The following is a 26,855-nucleotide window of genomic DNA, read 5'->3' as shown; positions in this document are numbered from 1 at the left end:
TCCAACGGGCATTTATTTTCTGAAGTGTTGCCACGTGGAAATTATCTAAGACGAGTTGCCTGACGTGGCAACCTACTTGCGTTTTCAAAACCAGATTTAGGATTTTATGGTATTATTTATTTTCTATGAGATATAGGCATGGTCGAGAAATAAAGTAGCACATATCTTTATATTTGCATAGTTAAATGAAGTTGAATTATTTAAAATTTGTGGAAGTTAGATAAAATTCCAGTAGAAGTACTGTGCCAAATATGTTGAGACAATCTGAAATTAGAAATCCGCTGCATAAATCATAGTGTATTATGTTCATGTCCATTACACTTGTGTAGTTGTTGACATTAGCTAAGAACATGTGAATTTTATAGAATCTTGTTAACATCAATAGTAAATAAATTATGATACTCCCTACAAAAAGAAAAGATACTTTCATGTACTTGAAACCAAGTAGCAACTTCTCCAGAAAAAAAAAAAGTGGCAACTTCTCTATCAATTGAGCAACAAAGCTGTAGATTATATACTCCAATTGACCCAACACAAAAACAAAGAAGAAAAGAAGGTTCTTACTTCTCTGCAGAAATTAAATAAGAATTCATTTTGTTGGAGATCTCAATACTAATCTAACGTGCAGTGATCTCAACTCAAAAAGTCATACAAGTAAAAAACTACAAGAATCAGCTTAAGATATGATTTTTTTAATTTTAAAAGAAGTCAAATATACCATAACCTAATTAACTTTTGTAACCAATTCATAGATGACACGAACGATATTGCCTTCAAAGGAAGGATCAAGGAATTTAAAGGTGTAATTCTTTTTTCCTTTAAACAAGTATCAATTGGACGACTTCCAAGAAGCTATAGAATGATAAAGCCCTCAATTTTCTTCAATAATATTATAGTTTCTGACTTTGGACATACATTAATGGTGATGCAGAAAGTGTATATTATATTATTTGATTTTGTATTTTTTTCTTATTTGATTTTGTAATTGGAGATGGGAAAATTGATTAAGCATGGCATAAGAGAAGGACTTCACATGTTGCAAGTGGACGAGATGTCCGTATAGTTTTCTTTGTGTTTCTTTAATTAAATTTCCAGCAAAAAATAAATATAAATATCAAATAAAAGTGATATATTAAGTATCTATTTGGATCAAAACATTTGTCCATTCTTATCATTTGTGAGTGCCAACAAAGTCTTCATTTTTGCCAAAATGGTTTCTTACATCATTTCTTGAAACATTTAACCCTTCACCACGATCAATCGTGGGGAAAAAGAAAAGTAACATTGAATCATAAATTTCTAATATCCGAAAAGTAGGAGTATATGTTTTACAAGTTAATGTCTATCCAAAGAATAGAAAAATACAAAATATAAATATAAGAAAAGACAAGTCTCTGTACATGCACCGATGCACGAAGACTTGTCTTTTTTATTAGTCAATTTAACAAATTAAAACCTTTCGTACATGAAAAAGAAAGAACACCTCTTGAGAAACTTTTGGAAATATTATTATAATGAAGTCAGTATGGCAACTAGAAAATAAAAATGCCAAACAAATGTACTTATAAAATATTTTCTTCTCCTTATATATATTTATAGTTGTTAAGTGTCTAATGTTGGGTTTGCAAGTCCGAGTCTTCTGGCTCTTGTCACTCCAACACAAAACACGCTTGATCTAAGATGTCTTTGCTCACAAGAAAATAAAACAAAGTAATATAATTATACAAATTCTTGTAAACAAGTAAGCTACTTGCTCACTAAACCTTGACCTCTCTTATTTGGAATTTAGCTTTTACACAGTAATAGTGTAAACAGATTTTTAATGAATCTCATATATAAGAGATAATTATACAGAATTGTCCATAATAAGTGAAACTGGTCACTTAAAAGTTAAAGTAGAGAACCTTCTATAATATATAACACGCTACATTCAATTGATAGTATAAAACAAAAGTTTACATTGTCAACTTACGTAAGTTATATTCACTAGTAATTGTGAAAGGCATGGGTTTTTAAGCACGCCACCTAACTAGTTAGTGATGAACTCATTAATTAAATTAAAATAGTACTACGTATTCTCAGGAACTGAGAGAATATCTCGATTTGCTGAAAGGCTAAAAGTGAAGAAATTTCCTTTAGTGTAAGATCTTCATTATTCTATTCTATTAATTAATTTTCCATTGTTGCCTCCACCTTCTAGAGTAGTTTCTTCTTTCTATATACATGGCAACTACCTTACAAATGGAGTGCTCTTGTTGGACAAAACAAACACCTTTTTTATCAGTCTTATTATTATTTAAAAAAAAAATAAAAAAATTGGAAGTTAGAATCAGGAATACATGGAGCTAGAAGGCCCTATACAGATTCGGGCACAGTCAGTAACTTTGATTAAAACTCTATATTGGTATTGAAAAGTTACTATATACATCCAAAATTAAATTCAAAATTCAATAACTAATATCTGATATCATTATCTTGAATTAGAACTTATAAATTTAAAATTTTGGACTTTCTCTGATCAGAATCCATCATGTTGATTGCTTTCCACTATGAAAAAAGATTCAATAAGTGGCTGCTTGACAGTTGAAAGTTGAAACCCTATTTACAGCGTTTTAACCACGATGAAAAGAAGTTAATTAAATGACTAAGTTAGGATTTCATAAAAGTAAAAGACACTCAACAGTTTAATTTCCAAGATATGGAGTTTATCGATAGTGACATTATGTTAAAAAGTGTTTGGCTGCCTAACGAAATGGGATTGCTGGAAATAAAAGCACAAATTATTTATTAATAAATAATACTATAGTCCTTTTTTTCTCACCAAAACGGGGACGACTATCTTCTTGAAACAAAACCTAACAAAAACTATGCTGTTCGTGGAAGATCCAAGGATTAGATAGGTACAAATTGTGGACCATATGACAAGTGAATAGATAACAGAAATTTACTTCATCAATTGATCATTTTATCTTCTTCTTGCCCCACTTTCAAGCAAATTCTTTAGTGTGCAATATGATTATATATATTGTTACCAGAATGGGAGATCTGTGCCCTAGGAACTGAGATCTGGGGTTATCCCACCACCCCACTCAATAAAATGGTAAAATAACAAATAATCACTTTTTAGCCAATATAATTAAAACAAATTTCATAGCCATATATTATCATGAAATTTTATTTGTGGAATTTGATAGTCGATATAGTCTTTTCAATTAGAGAACTCAAAAGTGGAGTGGCTAGCCCGTACTTTTACTTAAAAAGATATATCCAGAGAGACACTTACTCTAGTCCGAAATATTAGTCGATTTGGCAAATTAAATTGAATTAATTTAATAATATTTGATATAGAAAAATAAGAAGTTATTTTTCAAATTTACCCTTATTGTTTCAATTAGCGGAATGCTAATTAAATAAAATGTTCAAGTAGATATAAAGGTTAATTTGGACAATTTATCTTGTGGTGAATGCTTTTAATACATTAAGTGGTGCGCATAAAAACACAGTTAATATGGATCGAAGGTAATACTATATATTAATGTTCCCCATTGAATTATATGCTTTTTTAATACTAGATATCACATGTTGTTTTCATTTCAATTAGAAGAATTTGTTTATGAAGCATTTCTTTCTCGGTTCTTTTTTTCTTTTTCTTTTTCGCGTATTTATTTATTGATTTATTTTTGGAGGGTGAACCGGAGAAGTCACGTTATAGTGAAACTAGCTGTTATAGAGCCCGTTTGGCTTAGCTTATAAATTCAACAACTTATAAATGTCGTTTTCAAATTTTTTTTTGAAATATTAATGCACAAATTATGTTCATTTTCAAGGCTTAAAATAAGCCCAAAAATAAGTTAGCATTTGTTTTACTTAACTTAAAAAAAAAAAAGAACTTTATAAGTTCTAAAACAACTTATGCTCAAAAAAAAAGCAAGTTACCAGCTACCAACTTTTTTTTTTTTTGGCCGTAAGTTCGCAGCTTGTATTTTTTTTATTTTAAGCCCATTCAAATAGGCTCATAATATGTTAAAGTTTTGCTCTAGCTCTGAATTGGGTGAAACATTGAACCCCGAAATAAAGAGTTTCCACCATTAAGAAAGGCGTTATCATTAGAGTACAATTTTTATACGTTTTAAGACACTAATCATAACAATACACCTGCTTTTCTTTGAAACTGATTAGGCCTTTCATTATCTTTCTCTTTTCTGTTCTTTCTTTTTCCCTTTTATGTTAGCTTCTTATTCATCCTTCCCAATTTTAGCTTCTTTCAAAACCATGTCGTTTCGGAACTTAACAGATGAGCATTTTCTCTTTTAGCATAAAATATGCTAAAGAATTTCTTTTCTTTTTCTCTTTTAGATATTTTATTACTATCATTTTTTTTGTGATACATAAATTTCTCTTCATTAGGCCTTGGGAGACCGGACAGTGATGTGAAAGCAGTCGATAAAAATTTAATAGATTCATGGGGGTTACAAAATAGAATTTAATGTTCTTTCTCCCACCTGCAACTGCATGCACTATAAATTTATGCGTACCACCATTAAAAGGATTACTTATTCCGCTCAATATATATCACAATAAAGATGATGATAAAAATAACAAAAGCTGTTACAGTATACGAAAAAAGAGATTTCAAAGGGATAAAAGAAGATGAAAATAACTCAACCTTATTCCTTTAGCTTTTAATCATGTACTGTATATGTTTTGGGGTTAGGAGTTGTTGGGTCAGCAGACTTGATTTAGTAATTTTTAGGGGCCAGCTCTCACTATCATAATCCTCTCACATCACAGCCAAAGGATTATGGTAGGACGACCTGCGACACGAATCCAAATTAATCGAACTCCAATAAAGATACCGAACTCCAAATGGAAGACAAAAAAACTACCCTTTCATATTTTAATTGTAACAAAATCCAAATAAATCACTACTCCCTCATGTCCTAAAAGGAGTAGTTAATTTGGTCGATTAAAGTCGTTTCAAAATATTTGGTATGTTAGAACATCAAGTATAGTTACTATTTTCTTTTTCAAACTCACTCTTACCTCTCCAATAAGTAGCGCGTTAATTAGTGACACGTTCAAGAGAAAAATAAATCGTCATTTAGGCAAATATATATGATCTTATTATTGTTATTAAGACTAAGAAATTATGTTTTGTGAGAGGCGTGCATAAACTTTAAAAGACAAGTAATAAAGACCGTAAGTAGTAAAAAGAAAATTTAAAGATTGCCACCAGTGGAAAATCTCGTTCATCTACCTGCTTGATCTTTGAATTATATTCCTTCAGTTTACTTGACTTTCACCTTTGAAACTTTCTCCACAAGACCTAATCATTACTCATGAGACTTTGTCGTGTACAAGAAACTTACACTTATTCTCTATTGAATGGTAAAATTATTCTTTTCCTTTTTCTTTTGATACGTATCGCATAGTACTTATTCTGTATCAAAGTGTACAATTATTTTTTTCCTTTTTCCCTTAATATATGCAACTTTCTTCATATATACCCACAAGTCACAATTCAAAATGGGATTATACCCTAAGAATCATTCACTGAACGTCCAAATTCTTTGTATGCAAACAGTTGATATTCAAGAAACTGACAATTTATTGTTTTTGAATCATGTCTTGTCCGAGGTCTATAATTTCTAAATTTGTCATCAAACTGATAGTTTTTTTAGTTACTAACTCGCAAGTCACAATTAAATATTTAATAAAATTTCTAATTAATAAAAATATAGAATTTAAGTAAAAGCTATTGAATGCGTCTAATTAATATTGCAACTCCGCTGCGTCTTGCCGGTAGTTATTAGTCAATCATTAATCCAATAATAAAATTACAAGAAGCTGAATGAAAAGAAAAATAGACTAGACCACTAACATGCAACTTCTACCACATTAATTTCCACTTTGCGACTTTCATCCATCTTAATTACTCCACTATTCTATGGTACTTAAATTAATTAATTTTTACGTTATTTTCTTATAAGTAGTATCTCAGATGAACTGGCAAAAGAGAATAAAAAATATAGGACTCCAAAAGGTTTTGCCTTAAAGTTCTTGTTTTCTTTTCCTTTCTCCCCTTCTCCTAAGTTGCAAATATTAAGGTGAGAGAGAGAAATAGAGAATCATATTTAATACACTTACCTTTCATGTTTGCTGTCAGGAAAGAGGATTTATAGCTCCTTCTTCCTCTGAAATTTCCCAATTAGAATAATTCCAAAACAAGTCCTTCCAAATCTCTCTTTTATTTCTTTCTATTAAAAAGCCATAACCCTCCATTTCTTCAGATCCCTTCTGATTTTTTTTTTTTTCAAGAAAATGAGAGACTTTGCTTCTTGTTTCAATGAATATGCTGTACAAGTCTCTGATACTTCTTGTTCTAGTTACTCAAATTCTGCTTGTATCCCTCCCTCTAATTTAATCCCTTCAGTACAAAACACAGTCAATTGTTTGTACAAAGTCACTTTGTCCAATAAAAAGCAAGTCTTGATCACAATTTCTTGGACCAAAACAAATGTAACACAAGGCCTAAGTGTGCACTTTGGTGATGACCCTTCAAGTGTCTTCAAACTCAACACGAATTCGCGTCTTTTTAGGAAGAAAAAGGGAAGCAAATCAATGGATTTGGATCATTACAAGGTTGAAATTTTCTGGGATTTGTGTGCAGCCAGGTATTTAACAGGTCCTGAACCAATTGATGGATATTATTTACTTGTCACAGTTGACTCACAACTTGGCCTAATTCTTGGTGACATGGCTGAAGAAGCATCACTAAGGAAATTGAAAAATGGAAATCCTATGGCAAAGTTCTCATTAATTTCAAGACAAGAACACTTTTCTGGCAACACCCTTTATTCAACTAAGGCTCAATTTTGTGACAATGGCAACATTCATGATATTTTAATTCGTTGTAGCGGCGAAAATGAAGGTCTAAAGCATCCAGTTTTATCAGTTTATATTGATAAGAAGATGGTGATTAGAGTTAAAAGGCTGCAATGGAACTTCAGGGGAAATCAGAGTATTTTTGTGGATGGATTGCTTGTTGATTTAATGTGGGATGTTCATGATTGGTTCTTTAATCCAGCTTCTGGTATTGCACTTTTTATGTTTAGGACAAGAAGTGGAATGGATAGCAGATTGTGGCTAGATGATAAAGACAAATTGCTACTAAAAGGTCAAGATAAGGTTGAATTCTCATTGCTGATCTATGCCTCTAAGAGCACATAATTGAAAGTTTTTTTTTCTCTTCCAATTTTTCTGTCTTCTTTAATTGAACCCCATTCATGTGAATTTTCTCCTTTAAAACTTCATCCCTCATGGAAGGAATTAGAGGAAAAAAAGGAAAAAAAGTTAATTATGTTCTGATCTTTGATAGAATGGAAATAACTTGAAGAATTTTTCTTTCAGATTTGACATTGTATATTGTACTTTTGTGGCTCTAAGAAATATAAACAGATTGTTGCTTTTACTCTTATGGAGAGATTGTAAGTTTGTAAACTCTCTATGTGCAGCTGGAGATTTGACTTAGTTATTTTTTCTTTAGTTTTTGAAAGTGGATTTGCAGGCAAAAGTTGTAAAAGGGAAAGACAAAATATGCCTCAGGGCCGTTTGTCCATGAGAATTATTCACTTTTTTTTGGAATATTTTTTCACTTTTTTTACTTTATGGTGTTTGGTCATAAAAATTTCAACTACAACTTCAAGTTGTATTTGGAATTTGAAAAACAATCAAAACTTTTTTGTCACTTTTTTCACTTTCAATACATTCAAACAACCAAATATTCTTTGCAAAGGCTATAACGAAAACACAACTCTATCTTCAACTCCAACTTCAAAATACCAAATAAGGTGAAAAATATTTGATTTAGAGTAATTGTGGATTTGGAAGATTGTACATTGTGCTTTGATCTGCCGACTAATTTGAATTCACGTTTGACTAGGGTATTATCGTCATTAGGTAGACAAAAGGGTTCAGAGTCTCCTGACATTGATCTTCATGTTCATTTAATTTCTACTATTTTCTTTGTCCAATTAGCATACACAAAGATTTTTCAAGAAAAATATGTCCATTTTTTACAGCCATGTTAAGGGAATCAAAAAGATGAAAAGATTGTTATACACACGTTTGAGTTAGGTGAGTTTCTTCCCTTCCCATAAGGCAATCAAAGTGAGATTGCCAGGTAGGTTCAAACGGTGGATGTTGGCATGTTTGTCTTTATTTGGATCTTTAATGATAATAACCACAGTCATGGAGCCATATTACCTTTTCTTTCTTTTAATTGGATCTCTCATTTCTCATTGTAGAACTTTTAATTTTAGTCTACTTCTAAGAATTATAGCATGATATTGCCCGAGAAAAGCAGCATGAAACATGGTGTATGTAACCACACTCTTTAACTATGACAATATTGTTCCAACCAAGTTCCTAGGATATATTGGTTTCCCCAAGTAATGCTCCCTCTGCCTCAAGTTATCTGTCCCCTGTTGGTAGAAGGAATTGTTAACTACTTTATCCTTTATTGGTAATTGAACAATCATATCACCCCATAATTTGTGTGTTAGTCTTCAAGAACAATTACTACTAAGAGTAAAATGGAAAAAAAAAATAGTACTTAATTTTATCTTAAACTTCTAAAACAATAAATAATGGGAGACAATTATGTTTAGGAATTAAGACATATAATTTGAGGCGAAGGGAGTAGTTAGTTCATTTGTCTCTCTCTATTTATGGCGGATGTAGTTCTTCGGCAACGAGTTCATCCGAACCTAATGCTGAGCATAAATAAATATATGAAAACTTTACAACTAATTCAATATTAAGAACCGCAAAAGTTAAATGTGAGGATGGGGCTAGTAAGAAGCTTAAGAAGAGTTCAATAAGAGCCTGTTTGGATTGGCTTATTTCAGGCATTTTTATGCTAAAATAGCTTTTAAGCATTTTTATAATGTTTGATTAAAATAAAAAAGTATTTTTAAACACTTATTTTTAAGCTAAAATGATAAAAATAAGTCAAAAATTAAAAGCTAAAATTCTTAATTTATGACTTAAGTCAAAAGCCATAAGTCTATCCAAACGGGTTCTAAGTAGTCTTTAGAGCACCATATATCGACTCATTAATGTTTCATCCAAGAATTTAATGTGCGAAGTAGTAGTGCCACAGCCTGAATAACAGGCACTAGTTTTTCTAGTATTCCAGTCAATACTGAACAAGGAACCATGAAAAATGAATAACGAGTCGGCATATGGTTTAGTGGTCAATAAATAAAGAAAGATCACCAATGTTGAAATTTCAAGGGACAAAAATGGTGATTTCTCGGTAATCATATTGTCGACAGGTAGCAAGCACCTAATGGAATAATCGGATTCATGCAACCTGATTTGAACATCATCCTAAAAGTTCATGTATTGAGAATTGCTTACAACTATCACTTTTATTTTTTAGGACTAAAATATCACTTAATTATCACTATTGTCCTCAGAATATATTAAACACACAAATACAAAACCCTCTTTCTAGCATGCCATGTCACATAAAACTCTATTTTTTAATAATAAATTTATTTAACTCATTAAATCCATTTAATTAAGCCCAGATCCATTTAATTTAACTAACCAACTCATGTCTTATACCCATTTAGCTCTGTTTAAAAACATCAAAGAAGCGTAAGTTTTATATCCGATTTTAAATTTTTTGCATTTTGCACCCTTAACGTTTATTTCCTTTTATGATCTTTTGTCCGGTACTCCTCAATTGAGTATTTTATATATCCCATGTGTTACAAAACCATTCCAGCACATAACTTAAAAACGTTACTATGATTTTATTTTTTTTAAATAATGAAAGAAATCTGGAAAATTCATTTTGGTAGATGAACTAACAGTAACGTAGTTCGTGTATTTTCATTTTCTTTGTTTACTCTTTTAATTTAAACATTTAAAAGGCATAATTGACCATGAATAATGAACTTAATCTAAACGTTAGTTACCAATTGTATCCATGGCATATATCAAATATTCCATTGAGCAGTACTGGACAAAAGGTCACTGGAGGGTTTCGCGTACTGATTTTCTCGTTTTTACCCTTGTAAATAATAAATAAAATATTTTTTTTATGATTTTTGTAAGAAAACACAGAGATTAGGGTGCATGTCATTAAAAAAAAAATATGAAGGAAATCATAAAATGGAGTATACGTTAAGGGTGCCAAAGTGCCAAAAATATAAAACCGAAAATAAAAATTACATCCGTTTGATGTTTTCTAACTGGGTTAAATGGGTATAAGACATAAATTGATTGGTTAGAAGAGTTTGAGTTGAGTTAAATGGATTTGATGAGTTAACTGAATTTATTATTAAAATAGTAAAATTTATGTGACATGACATGTCAACTAGGAGAGAATTTTTTTTTTGCGTGTTTAATACATTCTGAAAAAAATAGTGATAGTTTAGTGATAGATAGTTTAGTGATATGATAATCCTAAAAAAAATACAAAAGTGATATTATAGGCAATTCTCACGAGTGACCTTAGGAAATTTACCCCCGTTATTATTAGAAAGAAATTAAAAAAAAAAAACAAGGAGTTCACTAGAAGACAAGGGAGGAAGGTGGACCAGAATGTCCAGATCCAAAATGGGACAGCTTGTTGTAAAAATATATCAATCCTTTGTTGATCATAAGAAGAGATAATAGTCAAAATACTCCCCAACGTTTGACCAAAATGCCAACTACACACCGAACTCGTTTTGGCCCTATTACCCCTCGGACAATTTTTTTCAGTATTAAAATGCTCTTTTTTTGCTGATGTGTCCAATATGACAACCCCAAATTATTTACAAGTGCGCGTCATGTCCACACGCGCCACGTGCCACATCTTTAATTTCCCCTCATTTTTTATTAATTTTCCCCTTCCTCCATCCATTTACTCTTCTTCAAAAAAAAAAAATCTCTCAATTTTCCACACTCCATTTTCAAGATGAGGATCCAAAAACCCATACCCAATTCTCCTTCATCTTCATCAACATCATCATCATCATCATCTTCATTAGAGTTGAAAAAAAAAAAATCACACCAACTTCCTCAAATTTGATCCAAAAAAAACCAAATGTGAAAGAAAAAGCTTTCCTAATACCAAGTAGAACAAAGTTCATCCATTAATTTGATCAAACAATTAAGAATTTAAAAAAAAACCCACTTGGTGTTCTTCATAGTTTTCTCCAAATTCCTAACAATGGCTTTAATTTTCTCCCAAATCAACTCAAAGAATTAGTGCTTAGCTTAAAACAACTCCAACCAAGCAACAAGTAGCAACTCCAAACAAGCAACTTTCAATCGATTTTCTTTAACAAGATTAGATTTTCAACCTTTTTTTTTTTTTCCGTATTTTCGGTTTTTTTTTTTTCAGATTTTTTTTTTTTGAATTTGATTTGGGAAAAAAATTCAAATGTGAAAGGAAGCTTCCTAACACCAAGTAGAACAAAGTTCATCCATTAATTTGATCAAACAATCAAGAATTTAAAGAAACCCACTTGGTTTCTTCGTTTTCTCCAAATTCCTAACAATGGAGTTTAGTTTTCTCCCTAAATCAAAGAATTAGTGCTTAAACAACTCCAACCAAGCAACAAGTAGCAACTCCAAACAAGCAACTTTCAATCAGATTTTCTTTAACAAGATTAGATTTTCAACCTTTTTTTTTTTTCCAGATTTTCGTTTTTTTTTTCTTCAGATTTTTTTTTTTTTGAATTTGATTTGGGAAAACAGTGATTATAAGAAAAATAACTATCCTAGCTCTAAATTTATAATGGGTATTATTTTGACCAAAAAAATGGAGATGGGTGTTAAATAGGGTGAAGAAGAAGATGAAGTAGCCTAAAAATGCAGAATTTAAATTTATCTATGTGGCGATCTATGTGGCGATTTTTTTAAAACACATCGATGCTTTTTTAAAGGCTATAACGCGCTTAATCCGAGCGGTGTAGTCACGCTCTTGTCCACATCGCAAAAAAGGGGCATTTTAATACTGAAAAAAATTATCCAGGGGGGTAATAGGTCCAACGCAAAGGTTAGGTGTGTAATTGGCATTTTGGTCAAACGTTGGGGGGTATTTTGACTATTATCTCATCATAAGAAAGGTACTACACTAAAACAGTATTCATGATGAACCCACCTCCAAATTGTACAAAAACCTGCACCTATCCAATGAAATAAATAGTACCAAAAAAGAATTAAATACAGGGCGGGTGAGAGTTGCTTAACCGTTCTAGGTTCATTCTTACTATTTAATTTCCTTAATGGTTATAATTAAAGTTGTCATAAATTTTCTTTCGATTTATTCGGCAGTGGCATTTGTTTTCTAGAATGATTATAGTGTACTAAGAATTCAGTTAATGTGGTGCCATACATCAGCATTTGGATAAGATGCTGGAGATATTTTATTAATATAAGCCAATCGGCAAATGACAAAATAGGAGAAAATAAATATGCATTGTCTTAAATGTGACGTGATTTTAATTCTTAAAATTCTATAATCAAAAATCAAATAAGAATTGAAAGCAATGAATAGTGAGTACCTTACACATGTTATACTTTGTGGATTGAATGTTGTGTTGTACTTTTCATTCAGCTGTTCATCACTTAACAAAGTACCAGTTATCTTTGATTTTTCGCAGTATTTATGGTTATACATATGAATCATATAAGTTCGTAAAGAAGGAAAACCTTTTAATTATATACTACTACAACAACAACATACCCAGTGAAATCTCACAAAGTGGGGTCTGAGGAGGGGGGTAAAATGTGATGTTAATTACCTCTAACAGCGTACAAGTAATGCTTTACGGCAGACTTCGGATAGGAACATGCAATTCAAAGCCAGACGAAAAAGGAATAACGAACAATCATAAAAACAGAGTAATACAATAGTCAAAGTAGAAGAAATAACAAATAGTAACAGAAATCGACGAGCAAGAAACTACAAGAGTAATAATACGACTACAAGCATAGAAGGATAAGCGTGACAATACTCAACTACCTACTAACCTTCTACTCTAATATGTGCCCTCCAAAACCCTCTATCTAAGGTCATGTCCTCGGTAAGCTAGGACTGCGCCAAGTCCTGTCTAATCACCTCTCCCCGGTACTTCTTCGGTCTACCTCTCCTGAAACCGTCCATAGCCAACCTCTCATACCTCCTTATTGGGGCATCCGGACATCTCCTCTTCACATGTCTGAACCACCTCAGTCGCACTTCCCGCATCTTGTCCTCCACCGATGCCACTCCCACATTGTTCCGAATATCATCATTCCTAATTCTATCCCTCCTAGTATGCCCACACATCCATTGCAACATCCTCATTTTCGCTACTTTCATCTTCTGAACGTGAGAGCTCTTGACTGGAACACTCCACCCCGTACAACATAGTTGGTCTAACCACCACTTTGTAGAACTTGCCTTTAAGTTTCGGTGGCACCTTCTTGTCACATAAGACTCCTAATGCTAGTCTCCACTGCACCAATACGAATTGTGACATCATCATCTATCTCCCCATTTTCTTGAATAATAGACCCAAGATATTTGAAACTTCCTATCTTTTGGATGGCCTGGGTACCGAGCTTCACCTCCACTTCCCGACCTCAGACGTCACGCCACTAAACTTGCACTCCAAGTACTGGGTCTTGGTCCGACTCAACCTGAACCCTCTAGACTCCAGGGTTTGTGGAAAATTATATCATAGTAAAAAATTAAGGATCATGTCACATTCTTAAAAGTTGTAGAGCACATTCTTAAAAGTTGTAGAGCACTAGACTTGGAAACTTTAAACAACGTAGCCTTTTACTCAGTATTATGAAATTAAGGATTATTTCACATTTTGAGTCCTAAGTGTGAAAAAAAAATCATATTAAAAAGCGCTTCACCCTTATATAGGCTTCAAATTGGTGTACAAACCCGGATGGATCCAAAATAAATTTTTTTACCATTGCTTGCAACTTAAGGATTATTTTACATGCTTAAACTTAAAAAAGATTATGCTGTAATCCTGGAAATTGTAACCAAGAAAACCTACTAATTTAGTTTTACTATTAAAGATGACAATCTTATAGAAGGAAAATTTTGTTTAAGATTTGGGTAGGGGCCGCGCGAACGCCGGCCCCTTCTGCCACAAATTATGATATAGGCTCAACCACTTGGGCCGACCTTAGGCAAGCACCCCTCCAAAGTGCAATGGAGGTCACAAGCCTAAGCCATGGGTCTTATTGATCACCCATCGACCCCGTCTAGGTAAGTATGTTTGCTTGAAGCTCCATCATATCCTTTTGTAACCTTGCGGCACCTTGTTTTCATTTGTCTCAGCTGGTGTGGTACAAAGCTCACACACTTAAGTAAAAAATGACTTCTCAAGAGTTCCAATTTCGTGCTTTTCCTTCTTTCGTTATTTGATCTTTTTGTAGTAAGATGAACTTCAAGAATGAAGTTTGTAATGTAATAGATGTGTGTGTATATATATATGCACAAATATATGAAGACTGTAAAAGTAGGAAACATAGAATTTCTCTCCTTTTTTTTCTCACCAAGTGAAACACATTATGATATCTAGATCGTATATAGTTGTAATAAATAACAAAATAGTCCATAGAAGCTATACGGAAGATGGTATTAGTCATTACGGGGCTTGTGATTAAGCAGCTCTTGATTACCTAGCATCTAGCCGTAGGATATATGAAGGGGGAAAAAGGATGTCAAAAGTATATATGTTCCATAGCTTCAGTGATCTGTGTTCTGATAATTAATATTAATCACAACTCACATGCGAAAGAATTCTCAAGTAACTTCAAGCGTAAATGAAAATCATATACTAGTATTATTCAAGGTACATAGAGTACACTTTTGGTTTTAACCTTCCCATTATCGTGGAAGAAAAGACACAAAATTGTTCACATACACCTCTCCTCCTTATTAGTCTCTCTAAAAAAGATATTTTTTTTTAATTTAAAAATAATTCAACTTTAAATTTCTCATTCAATCCTTAATGGCATGCGTTTATATGTAGGCATATAAACCTCATGAAATATTTAAGAACACAAATTTAATTTAAAAGACATTTTTTTCTTAAACTCGTATTTACTCAAACACTAATATTTGCTAGTTTGTATATTCTATTTTCCTTTTTAACCAAAAGCTAGAAAAAGAAGAGTTAGAACCCCAAAGAAAAGAATTCATGTAGATTTCTACTAATAGGCTGATTCTGTGTTACTGTTTAAATTTTGACCATGTCTAAATAATTTTTTACAAAAATAGCTTACGGGTGAGAAATTGACCGCAAATCCTGACGGATCGCCAAAAGTTATGATTATAGACGGATGCAGAGTATCACTATTGGGTTCATCTGAACCCAAAACTTTTGAAACATTGCATGGATTTTTTTTTATTATTATTTTTTATAAAAGCCATCAACATTAGGTTGTGAGCCTAATGGTGTGGGGGGTTTGGCTAGACCCCTACCATGATAAATTGATAAGATAAACTTACAATGACTAGAGGGGGACATAGTACCTTGCCTCCAGTCTACTTGCCTCTAGTCTACAAAAATAGATTGAAGCTTCAATCTTTAGGAAGGAATTAGCCTATACAAAAATCCTTCCTTAAGGTTATATAAGTATTAACTAACAAAGAAATTACATTTTTCAAATCTCCTTCTAAAGGTGGGCATATGTTGCTAGTCCAACTGGATCAGTCCCTTAGCTTTCCTGGGAAGATCTTTGTAGTGGAGAAATATGGTGTCATTGTCCTCTGTTGTAGCTTTCCTTGCCATAAAATCAGCCACATGATTGGCTTCTCTTAGACAATGAGAACTGTAGCATTAGCACCTCTAACCCTGTTTGTGATGGCATTAATGATGTGCTTCAACTTTAAGTTGTTGGTATCTTTTTGAATGATCATATTGGTAATTGCAGTAGAGTCCAACTCAATATGAAAGTTGTTGAATCCATTCCGAAAACACCATTTGATACCAAAATCTGCAGCCAAAGCTTTAGCTTGGTTATTATTGGTGCACTCCACTGCTTTAGAAAAAGCCATAGTGAAATCTCCATGTTCATCTCTAAGAAATCCTCCAATGCCCGCTTTGTTGTTAGCACTGGTATAGCTTCCATCAGTGTTTAATTTGACTACCCCTTCTCCAGGTTTGTTCCACTAAACAGTTGTGCACTTAATCATAGGCTTAAATCTTTCAATATGTTCACACATACTGCTCCACTTACCCTCAAAAGCCACCTTGGGGAAAGTATTGTTAAGCACAGATCTGATGTTCAGCATACATTGAGTCACCATGCTATATTGATAGAACTTGATTTTCCCACCATATCTACATAATGTCCAGGCTTTCCATATTTCCCAACATATCACCACAGGAGCAATCTGTAAGCAGGTTTTATGAACCCTGTTTCTTGGTTTACTGTTCCACCATTTTTGCATAACCACAATCACTAGTACTAATTGATGTTTGATCCCCAGAGATGCACCAATCTTGTTCCATAAATTTTTTGCAGCATCACCTTCAACAAAAACATGTTGAATAGTCTCAACTTGAGAGGTATTGCAACATAAGCACCCTATATCATCCTGGTTCCCATATTTTGCCCTGATTTCATTGAAAGGTAGTTTGCCAAAAAATAGTCTCCAGCATATGAAAGAGAATTTGAATGGAACTGCACTGTGCCATACATTCTTAAGGATAAGATTCTTGCACTCTTATTGGTGTATTGTCCATCTTCAGAATTATTCTATATAGCATAGTCATCTTTTTTCGCCACTTCCAATTTCAATAGGACTTATGTGAAGGGCCATCTGTCCAGGAATAGTGTTGTATAGTTTCTGCAGGTTCCAAGTGTTGTTGGTGAGAAAAACTTTCACTTTGAGTTTAGATATTCTTCCTTGCATCTGCTCAGGACAAATATTTGCTAGAGGGCCATTTTCTATCCATTGATCCCACCAGAAGTTGTTGTTTCCTCTGTTAATTTTCCATATGATGCACTTTTCTTCCTTGTCCCTAGCTAACAGAAGACATTTCCAAGCTTGAGAGTTACCAAGTATCCACCTTTTGCCAACAGCATTGGTTCTAGAATAATATTTAGCAATCAGAAAATCAGCCCAAATAGACTTCTTGGTTCTAAAGTGCCACCATCTTTTTATAGTGAGAGTATCCACAATATCCTACATGCTTCATATGCCAATTCCTGCCTCTTCTTTAGGGAAGCATAACTTACTCCATACACTCCAATGGTATTTATTTTTTCCATACTTAGGGCCCCAGAAAAAATTACAAATGTGCTTCTCTATGATTTCAATTGTACCTATAAGAGGGTTAATAACAGAGAGCATATATAGGAAGAGATTGAATGACACTTTTAATAAGTACATATCTACCTCCACAAGACAACATATTCCCTTGCCAACTATTTAGTCTCTTGATGATCTTAGTTACCAGTACAATTCCTAATTCTATTAATCCTATAAGCATTGGTTTTTGGACTAGTAAGAAAAAAACTCTTATCAATATTGACCAATTGCCCAGAAGCTTTTTCATATCTTTTAATGCATTTCATGACAAGCTTTATAGACCTGGTGTTACCACTACTGAATATGACTATGCCATCAGCATATGTAAGATGAGTAATTTGAGGACCCTTAGCATGCACAGAGAAAGGAATAAAACTATGATTCATTAGAAGACTGTTAAGAGATCTAGACAAGACTTCAACAACAATTATAAATAGGGAAGGGGAAAGAGGATCACCCTGTTTTAAACCATAAGAAGATGTGAAGAAGCCTTGTCTTGATCCATTAACAATGACAAAGTACCAAACATTAGAAATACTCCTCCAAATCAGGTCAATCGAAATTTCATCAAAGCTAAATCTATCTAGCACTTTAAACAAAAAGGACCAGGAGAGTCTATCATAGGCTTTAGCCATATCAAGTTTCAAAATCACATTTCCTCATTTATTCTTATTATTAATGTCATGACAATTTCCTGAGTCAATATGACATTGTCAATTATTAGTCTACCAGCAACAAAACCACTTTGATTCTTAGATATCAGAGTACTTAGAATGGGATTAAGTCTATTAGCTAAGATTTTAGAGATGATTTTGTTAGTATAATTACTTAGGCTAATAGGTCTTAGATCAGAGAAAGTACTAGGGGAGTCAAAAGTACTAGGGGAGTCAACTTTGGGAATTAAAGTGAAGCATGTATGTGTAAAGTATCTAGTCATGTTCTTACCTCTAAAGAATTAATGTATAAAGGCAATAATATCAGTTTTGATAATATCCCAACAGTGTTGAAAGAACTTACCATTGAATCCATCTGGACCTGCTGCACTATCTGCACTCATATTGAAAATAGTAAGCTTGATTTCCTCTTCTTCAGGGATTTTGTTAAGGGCATCAGTTTATTCATCCCTGATGATTCTAGGAATATAATCCCGTACTCTGCTGTTGGACTCCTGATAGTTGAGATTGAACTGCTTTTGAAGTGTTTTATTGTAGCTCTGTTAATGTTGCTTTCTCGTTGAGCCCATTTGCCCTTGTGGTTTTGAATTATGTGGATTTGAACCCTTCTCCTTCTATTCCTAAGAACACTATGGACATACTTGGTGTTTTTTTCCCCATCTTTGAACCATTAGAGCTGAGTTTTCTGTTCTAACACGCAGTCTTGCATAGTAAGCCATCTAATATATTCAGCATACCCTCTGTTGAGCTCCTCCCTTGGATGTTCATTGTTATGCATAATGTTATGATCTTCCAAGATCTCAATCTTGGCTTCCCATTCATTAGCTTTTTCATTCACATTACCAATATTGTTTCTCGACCAGTTACTGAGATCCATGCTGAGTCTTTTCAATTTATTTTGCAGGATACACATTGAATTGCCCCTTATTTGATCACACTAAGAATTTTGAACCACCTCCATGAAGTCATCTTGTTCTATCCAGAAGTTCAGGAATTTGAAATATTTGATATGGTTGTCTTGATTGTTAAAACATTTGAGTAGAAGGGTTGTGTGATCAGAGCCAGTTCTGGACAAATGTCTAACAACATTGTTTTGAAACATTTGAGCCCATTTATCATTGATTAGCATTCTATCTAATCTCATCCACATCCTTCTGCTTGGCCTCCAGTTATTACACCAAGTATATTTTGGTCCACTAAAACCAATATCAGTTAATCCACTAGCCTTCATACATGAAATGAAATCCATGCTTTTGCGAGCCTTATGAGGTACACCCCCTAGTTTTTCATCCGGGTCCATAATCACATTGAAATTTCCCATCACACACCATGGACCATCCATATGCTTATCCAGATCTATCATATTGTCCCAAAGTTCTTCCCTTTCCTCAGAGATACATTTTGCATTAATAGCAGTAACAAACTTCCCCTTATCAGAGATGGAGTTCTTGAGAGTGATTTGTTGATCATTGTTTATTATGGTTTCTGTGTGATCACATTCCTTCCAAAAACACCATATTTGGCCATTTGTGTTTGCGAGACAGTGATCAAAATCAAGATGTCTTTTGTAACCATTGATTTTGTTCTTATTCATGGATGGTTCTGATATTGCTGCAATAACCACTCTATTACTGTTGACAAGTGTTCTGAGTCTTTGTATAGATTTTTTGGTCCTCGCCCCCCTATTATTCCAAAAGATTGCATTAATCATGGATTATGGAGGGCGGAGCACTTTGTCTCTGAATTTGCTTCTTTCTTGCTTGTGATGCACTTTGTCCTGAATTTTTGTCTTTCCTGCTTGTGTTGTAGTATGTTTGGTTTTCTTTTTCTTCTTCTACTTTTCCCTCTTACATCAGTGGTGATTTTTGCTTTCCTCCAACTCTGATCAGTGTCCTGGTTTTCCTCCTTATTAGTCCTGGAAACAGTGGAGTCAACTGACAGGGTTCTTCCAAAGATCTCTGCTCTTCTTTTCATACCTCTTACTGTTCTCAGTTTTGTTTTTCTTTTGAATTGGGACCACGTGTTGATTGCTATTTTTTTTTTCTCTATAGATGTTTCCTCATTCTGTTGGTTAAAACTTTTTTGTTGGTCATCCTTCTTTTCCTGATTTATTTGTTCTTCACAGTTGATCTCCATATATAATTCTATACCTTCATCATTTCTGATACATGAAAGCATTTTAGGGGATTGTATTTCCCCTTCTTCTATCTCCTCACCAACATGCTTAAAACTTGCTTCCTTGTTTTTCTTGCTAGAGCCCTCCTCCTCTGCATCACTTATAAGAGTGATTTCAGCCTGGCTTTCTTGATGTTTTTCTATGTTATCATTCTTTCCATTTGTTTGTTCATTTTCTTCCTGACCATCTTGTTTTCCAATCCCTTTGTCCGGTAGTTTTTCTTCTTGCTTCTCATAATACCCTTTTTGTTGTTGATCAGATAACCTCTTGAGTCTTTCCTTTCTCTTTATGATTTCTTTTGGTGCTACAGTTTTGAAGGTCACTGTGCTTTTTTTTTTCTTTTTTCTTGAATCTCTTGCTAACGGTATGTTCATTGTCCTTACTTGGCACAACAACATTCTTTTCCCCTTATTGAACAATTTCAGACTGTTTTACCTTATTATTATTGTTCATGTCACTAGGTATTGTCTCTTTCCTCTCTACTATGTTGTTCTGCTTCTTTTCCTCATCATCATCCCTTTGTTTTTCATTGTTAGGAGCTCTATGTGGTTCCATGGTTTCTTGTACACGAGTAATAACATCTAGAGGGTTATTTCTTCTATCAATGGTCCTGCATTCCATCATACAGTGGCCTATTTTCCTACAGTGTCTACAATAGATTGCATAGATTTATTTATAAGAAATCATAAAAATGCAACAAATAGTGTATATGGACCTATAACTTTAAAATAAAATGTGTTCAATATTAAGAATCTTAGAACTCATAAAACTTAAATCTAAATATGCATCATAAGATGTGATTTTGGTACAAATTGTATCATAACTCTAGAAGTTATTGTTCATAAGTCCTGACATATCATCAGACGCTTTGATAGATAGGCACACTTGTTTTGCATCCATAAGTCTTGACATATATATCGTCGGGATTTTAGTACAAATTGTGTCATAGTTTTGGAACAAATGGTTTACAAATCTTAACGGATTAGCAGAAGTTCTAATGGATGGGCAAACTTGCTTTGCATGCACGAGTCTTGACAAATCGGCATGATTTTAGTAAAAATTGTGTGATAACTTTGAAACAAATTGTTCATAAGACATCACATGTGTAGAAATTTTACCACCACGATTTTGCTTCAAAATAGATCTCAATCAACTCCAAATTTGATATTCGACCTTCTAATACCAGTTTTAATAATTTAAAAAGGTTACATTCAATTCAAATCTTCAAAGATCATAAATCTGCTTTATCTTCTTCTAACAAGTTTTTCAAACTGAACAAAATCTAATAATTGTGTTCTTCAATTTTGTCCAACTAAACCAATTAAAATAAATGATAATAGACAATACAAACTCAATAGAACATTACCTACTCAATGAAAAGAAATAAAGAATTGTTATAAAGACATCGTATTGTGGATGTCCATTCAAATACAAGCCATCTGGATAAGCTTACAATCAAGGCATACTTTGCAAGTAGCTCAAGCAGTAGCTTGCAAGTAGCTCAAAAAGCGTACTTACCAAAATAGCCTTTCCCGAAATGCCTCGCAGCAGCTTCCTTTCTTCTATATATAGGAAGTCAATTCAGTTCATTTATAGAACAATTGAAAGAGCAATAAATCTCTCTCTCCCCCTAAGCTACTTTGGCTATATCTCTTGTATTGTATACTTTTAATATTATTTTATAACACGTTATCAGCACAAGACTTTGCCTAAATACTTGTTTTGAATTTAATTTCAAATGCAAGAAGAAATTCAAAGCCACGATTTCATTATTCATGATGAATCAGTTGAAAGTAGACGTAATCCTCCGTTCTTCTGTTTGGATTGTAAAGCTACAGAGAAAGCAACCAATATATTGGTCACTACTGTCAGGTAATATCTTTCACTAGAGATCATGGTGCTTTACTTGATATGCTAAAGATTAACATATTCTGGTAAGAGCGTTTTGAGTGTTTGAATGATGTAATCGATATTTATTTTTATATTCCATTCCACACTTACAAGTTTTTAAAGACGTGAAATTTGCTTCCGAAGAAGCAATAACGCAAAGGGATTATAAAGTGAACAACAAGAACAAATTCACTGATATTCCAGCAGAATTTGTGATATAACCATCGAAAGTGGTGATTATATTTACTTGCGTCTATAATCACCTAAGTCGTAATATTATTACAAGCTTATTGTGATTACAATTGAAACATGTTAGGAAAAAATTCTCTACATCATATGTATGCCTCGATTTGTTCCTGAAGTAGCAATATCTTAAAAGATGTTCTAAGCTATCACGATTTGATATGCTTAAGGCACGTTCAAATGATTGTGTTCCATTCCTGAAGAATGAGAACTTTTGATAAAAGCTATAAGTATAGATCCATTCCCTGAAATAAATGTGATAATATTTAGTATAACTTATCAATACAGACGTGTACTTGCTTGTGAAAATATCACGATTTTTCTCCAGAAGAAGTAGAATAATTAAGAAGACATATTTTGAATATTCTATGTTTTACTCCCAAAGTAGTAAACTCAGAAATTTGCTCCCGGAGTAGCAAAACTCTGGACCCTACTCTCGAAGTAGTAGAGCTTTGATATCTACTCCCGAAGTATTAAATATTCTGAATTTTACTTCCGAAGAAGTAGAACTTTGAAATTTACTCTACGAAGTAATAAAACTTTAAAAAAAATTACTCCCAAAGTAGTAAAATATTTTAAACTTTACTCCTGAAGTAATAACATCCTAAAACTTTACTCCAGAAGTAAAAAGAATTAGTAAATATCTGAGAATTATTCTAAAGCAATGTCTTCTTGTGCTTGAGTAAAATAACGAGCTAGTAATGAACATCGTATTTCAAGCACATCTGAATTATCAAGTTTTATTCCCTGAAGTGGATGAAGAAATACCACTCCTGGAGAGCCAAAATAACAAGTGATATACATGTTATTTTTGTGGTATGAAATTAAGGCATTGCAACACGTATCTATCGTGCGTAGAAACATCTTGAATTATTTTATTAAAGTATCATTTTAAGGCAAAAGGGAGCAGAGTAGAATGTTTTCTGCTATAACCACATTAATACATTATGGTAAGTTGTTATTGATTTCCTTGAAGGAAATAAACATTGATGTATTTCTTCCTGAAGGATGTAATTACTATGTGATTGCAGCTTTAATACAAAACATTCAGATGTTAATAGCTAATATCCTTGAAGGAGATATTGAAATACTAAAGTTTAGAGCTTAACGTTTACTTTTCGTAATTTATAGTTTAAAATTGTTTTCGAATTTCTATTTGATTACTGTTTTCTTTTGTGACACCAGTAGTGTCTGACCAAATCTCCTTTCGTGATACCAGAAGTATCTAAAAAAAATATTTGGTAGTGGGAACTAATGATCAAGAGCTCCGGAAGAGCTAATTGTTTATCTATAAGTATCATGACACCAGCAGTGTTCTAATAGTATCTGATTATAGTAAATAAATTAAAGGCTCTCGAAGATGATATATATGATAACATCATTTGTCCTAGATCGTAATCGTTACGATCAGAATACAGATTATAGTAAACCTGAAGTTTAATAGCAATAGAATTGGTTATCATATTGGGACTACAAATGATTGGAATATTGAATATCTTTGAGTTACTATGGGTAAGAAATACATATATGAATCGTTACCCGAGCATGATGGATCACATGTCACAATAAACCAGAAGTTTATGACATAAAATCTCATGCAATAGTAAACCAGAAGTTTACTAAAAATAAATAGCACTCGTCATGGTAAACTTAAAGTTTACGGGTACAGATAATTTTATCAGTTGATGAGACCATTTTAGTCGTCCTGATTTAAATCTGATGTGCTAATTGAGTATTCAAAATATATTGAAGAACTAGAAGATTCTTCAAGAATTTGTTTGTGTTGCTTGTTCTCATGATAAGTTGATTGCACCAGCTAATTTTGGGATTGAATCCCCTAAAATTATGGAAAATATAAAAGGTGAATATGGGCCCATTTACCTGCAATGTGATGTCTTAAATAGATGTATCTATGAGATGCTTACATGTACATTTATTGTCAACTGACAGTTTGACATTTACGAAGTTGCTTGCTCAAAATAATTGAGTTGGAAGCAAAATTTTCAGATTATGTAATCAAGACAATTCATCTTGACAATGCTAGTTTATATATAAACTGGTTTGGCATTGGATGCGTCCATAATATAGCTAAACCATTACTTATGAGAACGAGAGCTAGATGTTGGTCCGATTTATATATATATATATATATATATATATATATATATAAACCGGTTTGGCATTGGATGCCTCCATAATATAGCTAAACCATTGCTTATGAGAACCGAGCTAGATGTTGGTCTTATATATATATATATATATATATATATATATATATACACACAACGACACTTGTATGCTTCAGACCAATAAATATGATAAATTATCCCCTCATAATTGGTTCAGGATCAGGAACTAGATATTTTCATCTTATAGCTTTTGATGTGCGGTATATGATTAATCGATATACCATGATGCACACAGATGGATTTCTCAAAGAAAATGGAGATATGTGTTAGTTTTTCTAACATAAGGGGGAGAGAATATGCAGCTAAGAAATATGTTGTGAATTATCATCAATATGATCCTCAGAAAATTCAAGTAAAATGCGAGAAGCATTTGATGACCCAACTATTTCATATTTCATCTACAAAATGCTCTTAATGTCCCTGAAGGACAGAGTTTACAACATGCATGGAGCATGGTAGACCAATCAGTTCCAAATGTAATAATTCTTGTGAAAATGGAGGAGCAAATGATCAAAATGGTCATAATAAGGTGGCAATGCGCTCTTGAAGAGCCTACAACATAACACTTCATGAAACCTTATAGAAGGTTCAGGTACCTGAAAATAATGAAGTGATGAGATCTCAGTAAGTTATGTCGAATTGCGAACCGATACAAATGATATCTCATCGACGATATCTTTGATACAATAGTGCGCGCTCTATTGTATAAGGTTGTGAGGATCTAACTTCTACATCTCTTAAAGCATGCTGACGTAGAAATAATTACACGTGAAATTATGCATCTTGGTAAGCGTAAAGTTTATTAGACCTGCAATTTAGACATCAAAAGGCGTCACACTATTTATACTGATGGATGTTGTCACAGTTGACAAAATTTCTGAAGGATTCAAGATGCCTCGGCATATAGAAGTTCCTGAGAAACTTGTTTATAATCCTTAAATGGATTAAATGAATCAAGGCTGATGTATTGAGATCACCCTAATGAATATTCATTGACGAAGGGTACAAAGATGATTCTGTTTACCCTTGTCTCTTTATGATGATCAGAAGCTTTCATATTGTTGTGCAAGTTGATGATTTGAATATTATTGGAGCTCTTGAAGAGTTTCTATACTCATTAAATTATATCTGCCGAAAGAGGTTGAAATAAAAAAAAATTGAATTAGTCCCCAAGTACCATATATTTGTGCAGTTGATGCATTTATATATCTTGCTATAACTACGAGCATGATATAATTTTACTCCAACATGGAGATATTGAAATAGAGCAACTGCACATTGCAAATAAAAGCCCTGACATGAATGTATTTGTCTTAACAAATATTGTCAAGTGTTTTGGATATACAGGGTATTCATCCGATCGACGTAAGAGTTCAATCCAGACATGTTATCTATTTCCATGAAGGATTACTGTCATATCATGTTGTTTACATGACCGTCAAATCATACAAAGACAATAAAGCAAGTCAAGCATGTACTTGTCGTGATTGCAACAATATTATATGGCAATGATGTAACTCTATCTAAGGAAGGAAGATGCAGATCATCAACCAGTTCGTCGAATGATCATTTGACATATCTGATCACAAATGCTCTGCCAACCTCAAGATTTGATAAGTTGGTATACAAGATCGGAGTACATCATCTTCAAGAATTATGTGATGCTTTAATCAGGGGGAGTAAAATACGCGTTGTACTCTTTTTTCCTTAACCAAGGTTTTGTCCCATTTGGGTTTTTCTGGTAAGGTTTTTAACGAGGCAGCTAGCAATGCGTATTACTAGATACGTGTACTCTTTTTCCTTCACTTGAATTTTTCCCACTAGGTTTTTCCTAGTAAGGTTTTAATGAGGCACAAATCTATCAATGAACATCCAAGGGGGAGTGTTATAAATACATCGTATTGTGGATGTCCATTCAAATACACAGTCATCTGGATAAGCTTACAATCGATGACGGGCAACTTGCAAATAGCTCAAACAAGCCGACTTGCAAGTAGCTCAGCGAGCGACTTGCCAGCGTAGCTTTTCGAAAAGCCTCGTAGCTGACTTCTTGAAATGCCTGTGCACAGCCTTCCTTTCTATAAATAGAAAGTCAATTAAGTTCATTTATATAACAATTGAAAGAGCAATAAAATCTCTCTCTCCCCCTCAGCTACTTTGATTATATCTCTTATGTCGTGTACTTTTAATATTATTTTATAACAAGAATAAGTTTTTAATTTTCTACTGCACTGAAAGAGAGAAAAAAAAAAGATCCTGCGAAGATTTGTGTATAATGTAAACTTTTCAAATTTAGGGACAAAAGTGAAATAGGTGTTAACCGGAAGGACTATCGGTGAAATATCTTG

General features: G+C 33.1%; 2 protein-coding genes and 1 non-coding gene across 3 annotated transcripts; 1 reads left to right on the top strand and 2 right to left on the bottom strand.

The window, feature by feature from the left end:
* Positions 1–6,044: 6,044 nt before the first annotated feature.
* LOC132052729 (uncharacterized) lies at positions 6,045–7,477 on the top strand. Its single transcript, XM_059444398.1, has one exon. It carries the CDS (start codon positions 6,322–6,324, stop codon positions 7,228–7,230), a length of 909 nt encoding a protein of 302 aa, XP_059300381.1. The 5' UTR covers positions 6,045–6,321; the 3' UTR covers positions 7,231–7,477.
* A 6,649-nt stretch (positions 7,478–14,126) lies between these two features.
* LOC132054955 (U1 spliceosomal RNA) lies at positions 14,127–14,286 on the bottom strand. The gene has a single exon (XR_009414429.1). It is a non-coding gene; the product is annotated as a U1 spliceosomal RNA (small nuclear RNA).
* Positions 14,287–15,835: 1,549 nt separating this feature from the next.
* On the bottom strand, positions 15,836–18,886 carry LOC132054015 (uncharacterized). The gene is made up of 5 exons (XM_059446100.1): positions 18,747–18,886; positions 17,618–17,710; positions 16,810–17,114; positions 16,271–16,704; positions 15,836–16,189 (listed from the first exon to the last, which is right to left on the bottom strand). The coding sequence occupies exons 1-5, from the start codon at positions 18,884–18,886 to the stop codon at positions 15,836–15,838; spliced, it is 1,326 nt and encodes a 441-aa protein (XP_059302083.1).
* Positions 18,887–26,855: the final 7,969 nt, after the last annotated feature.

The sequence above is a fragment of the Lycium ferocissimum genome, chromosome 4, assembly GCF_029784015.1.
Source record: "Lycium ferocissimum isolate CSIRO_LF1 chromosome 4, AGI_CSIRO_Lferr_CH_V1, whole genome shotgun sequence".
Taxonomy (NCBI): Eukaryota; Viridiplantae; Streptophyta; class Magnoliopsida; order Solanales; family Solanaceae; genus Lycium; species Lycium ferocissimum.
This window is presented reverse-complemented; position numbering and strand designations above follow the sequence as displayed.

Excerpts from the sequence above, each read along its gene's own strand:
- LOC132052729 (XM_059444398.1), top strand. The coding sequence starts at position 6,322 with ATGAGAGACTTTGCTTCTTGTTTCAATGAATATGCTGTACAAGTCTCT.
- LOC132054015 (XM_059446100.1), bottom strand. The coding sequence starts at position 18,886 with ATGGATCTCAGTAACTGGTCGAGAAACAATATTGGTAATGTGAATGAA. Across the intron at positions 17,711-18,746 it reads AGGGAGGAGCTCAACAGAGG|TTTTATTCCTTTCTCTGTGC; the intron begins GTATGCTGAATA and ends AATGAATCATAG. Across the intron at positions 16,705-16,809 it reads AAGTCCTATTGAAATTGGAA|TTCCATTCAAATTCTCTTTC; the intron begins GTGGCGAAAAAA and ends GGCACAGTGCAG.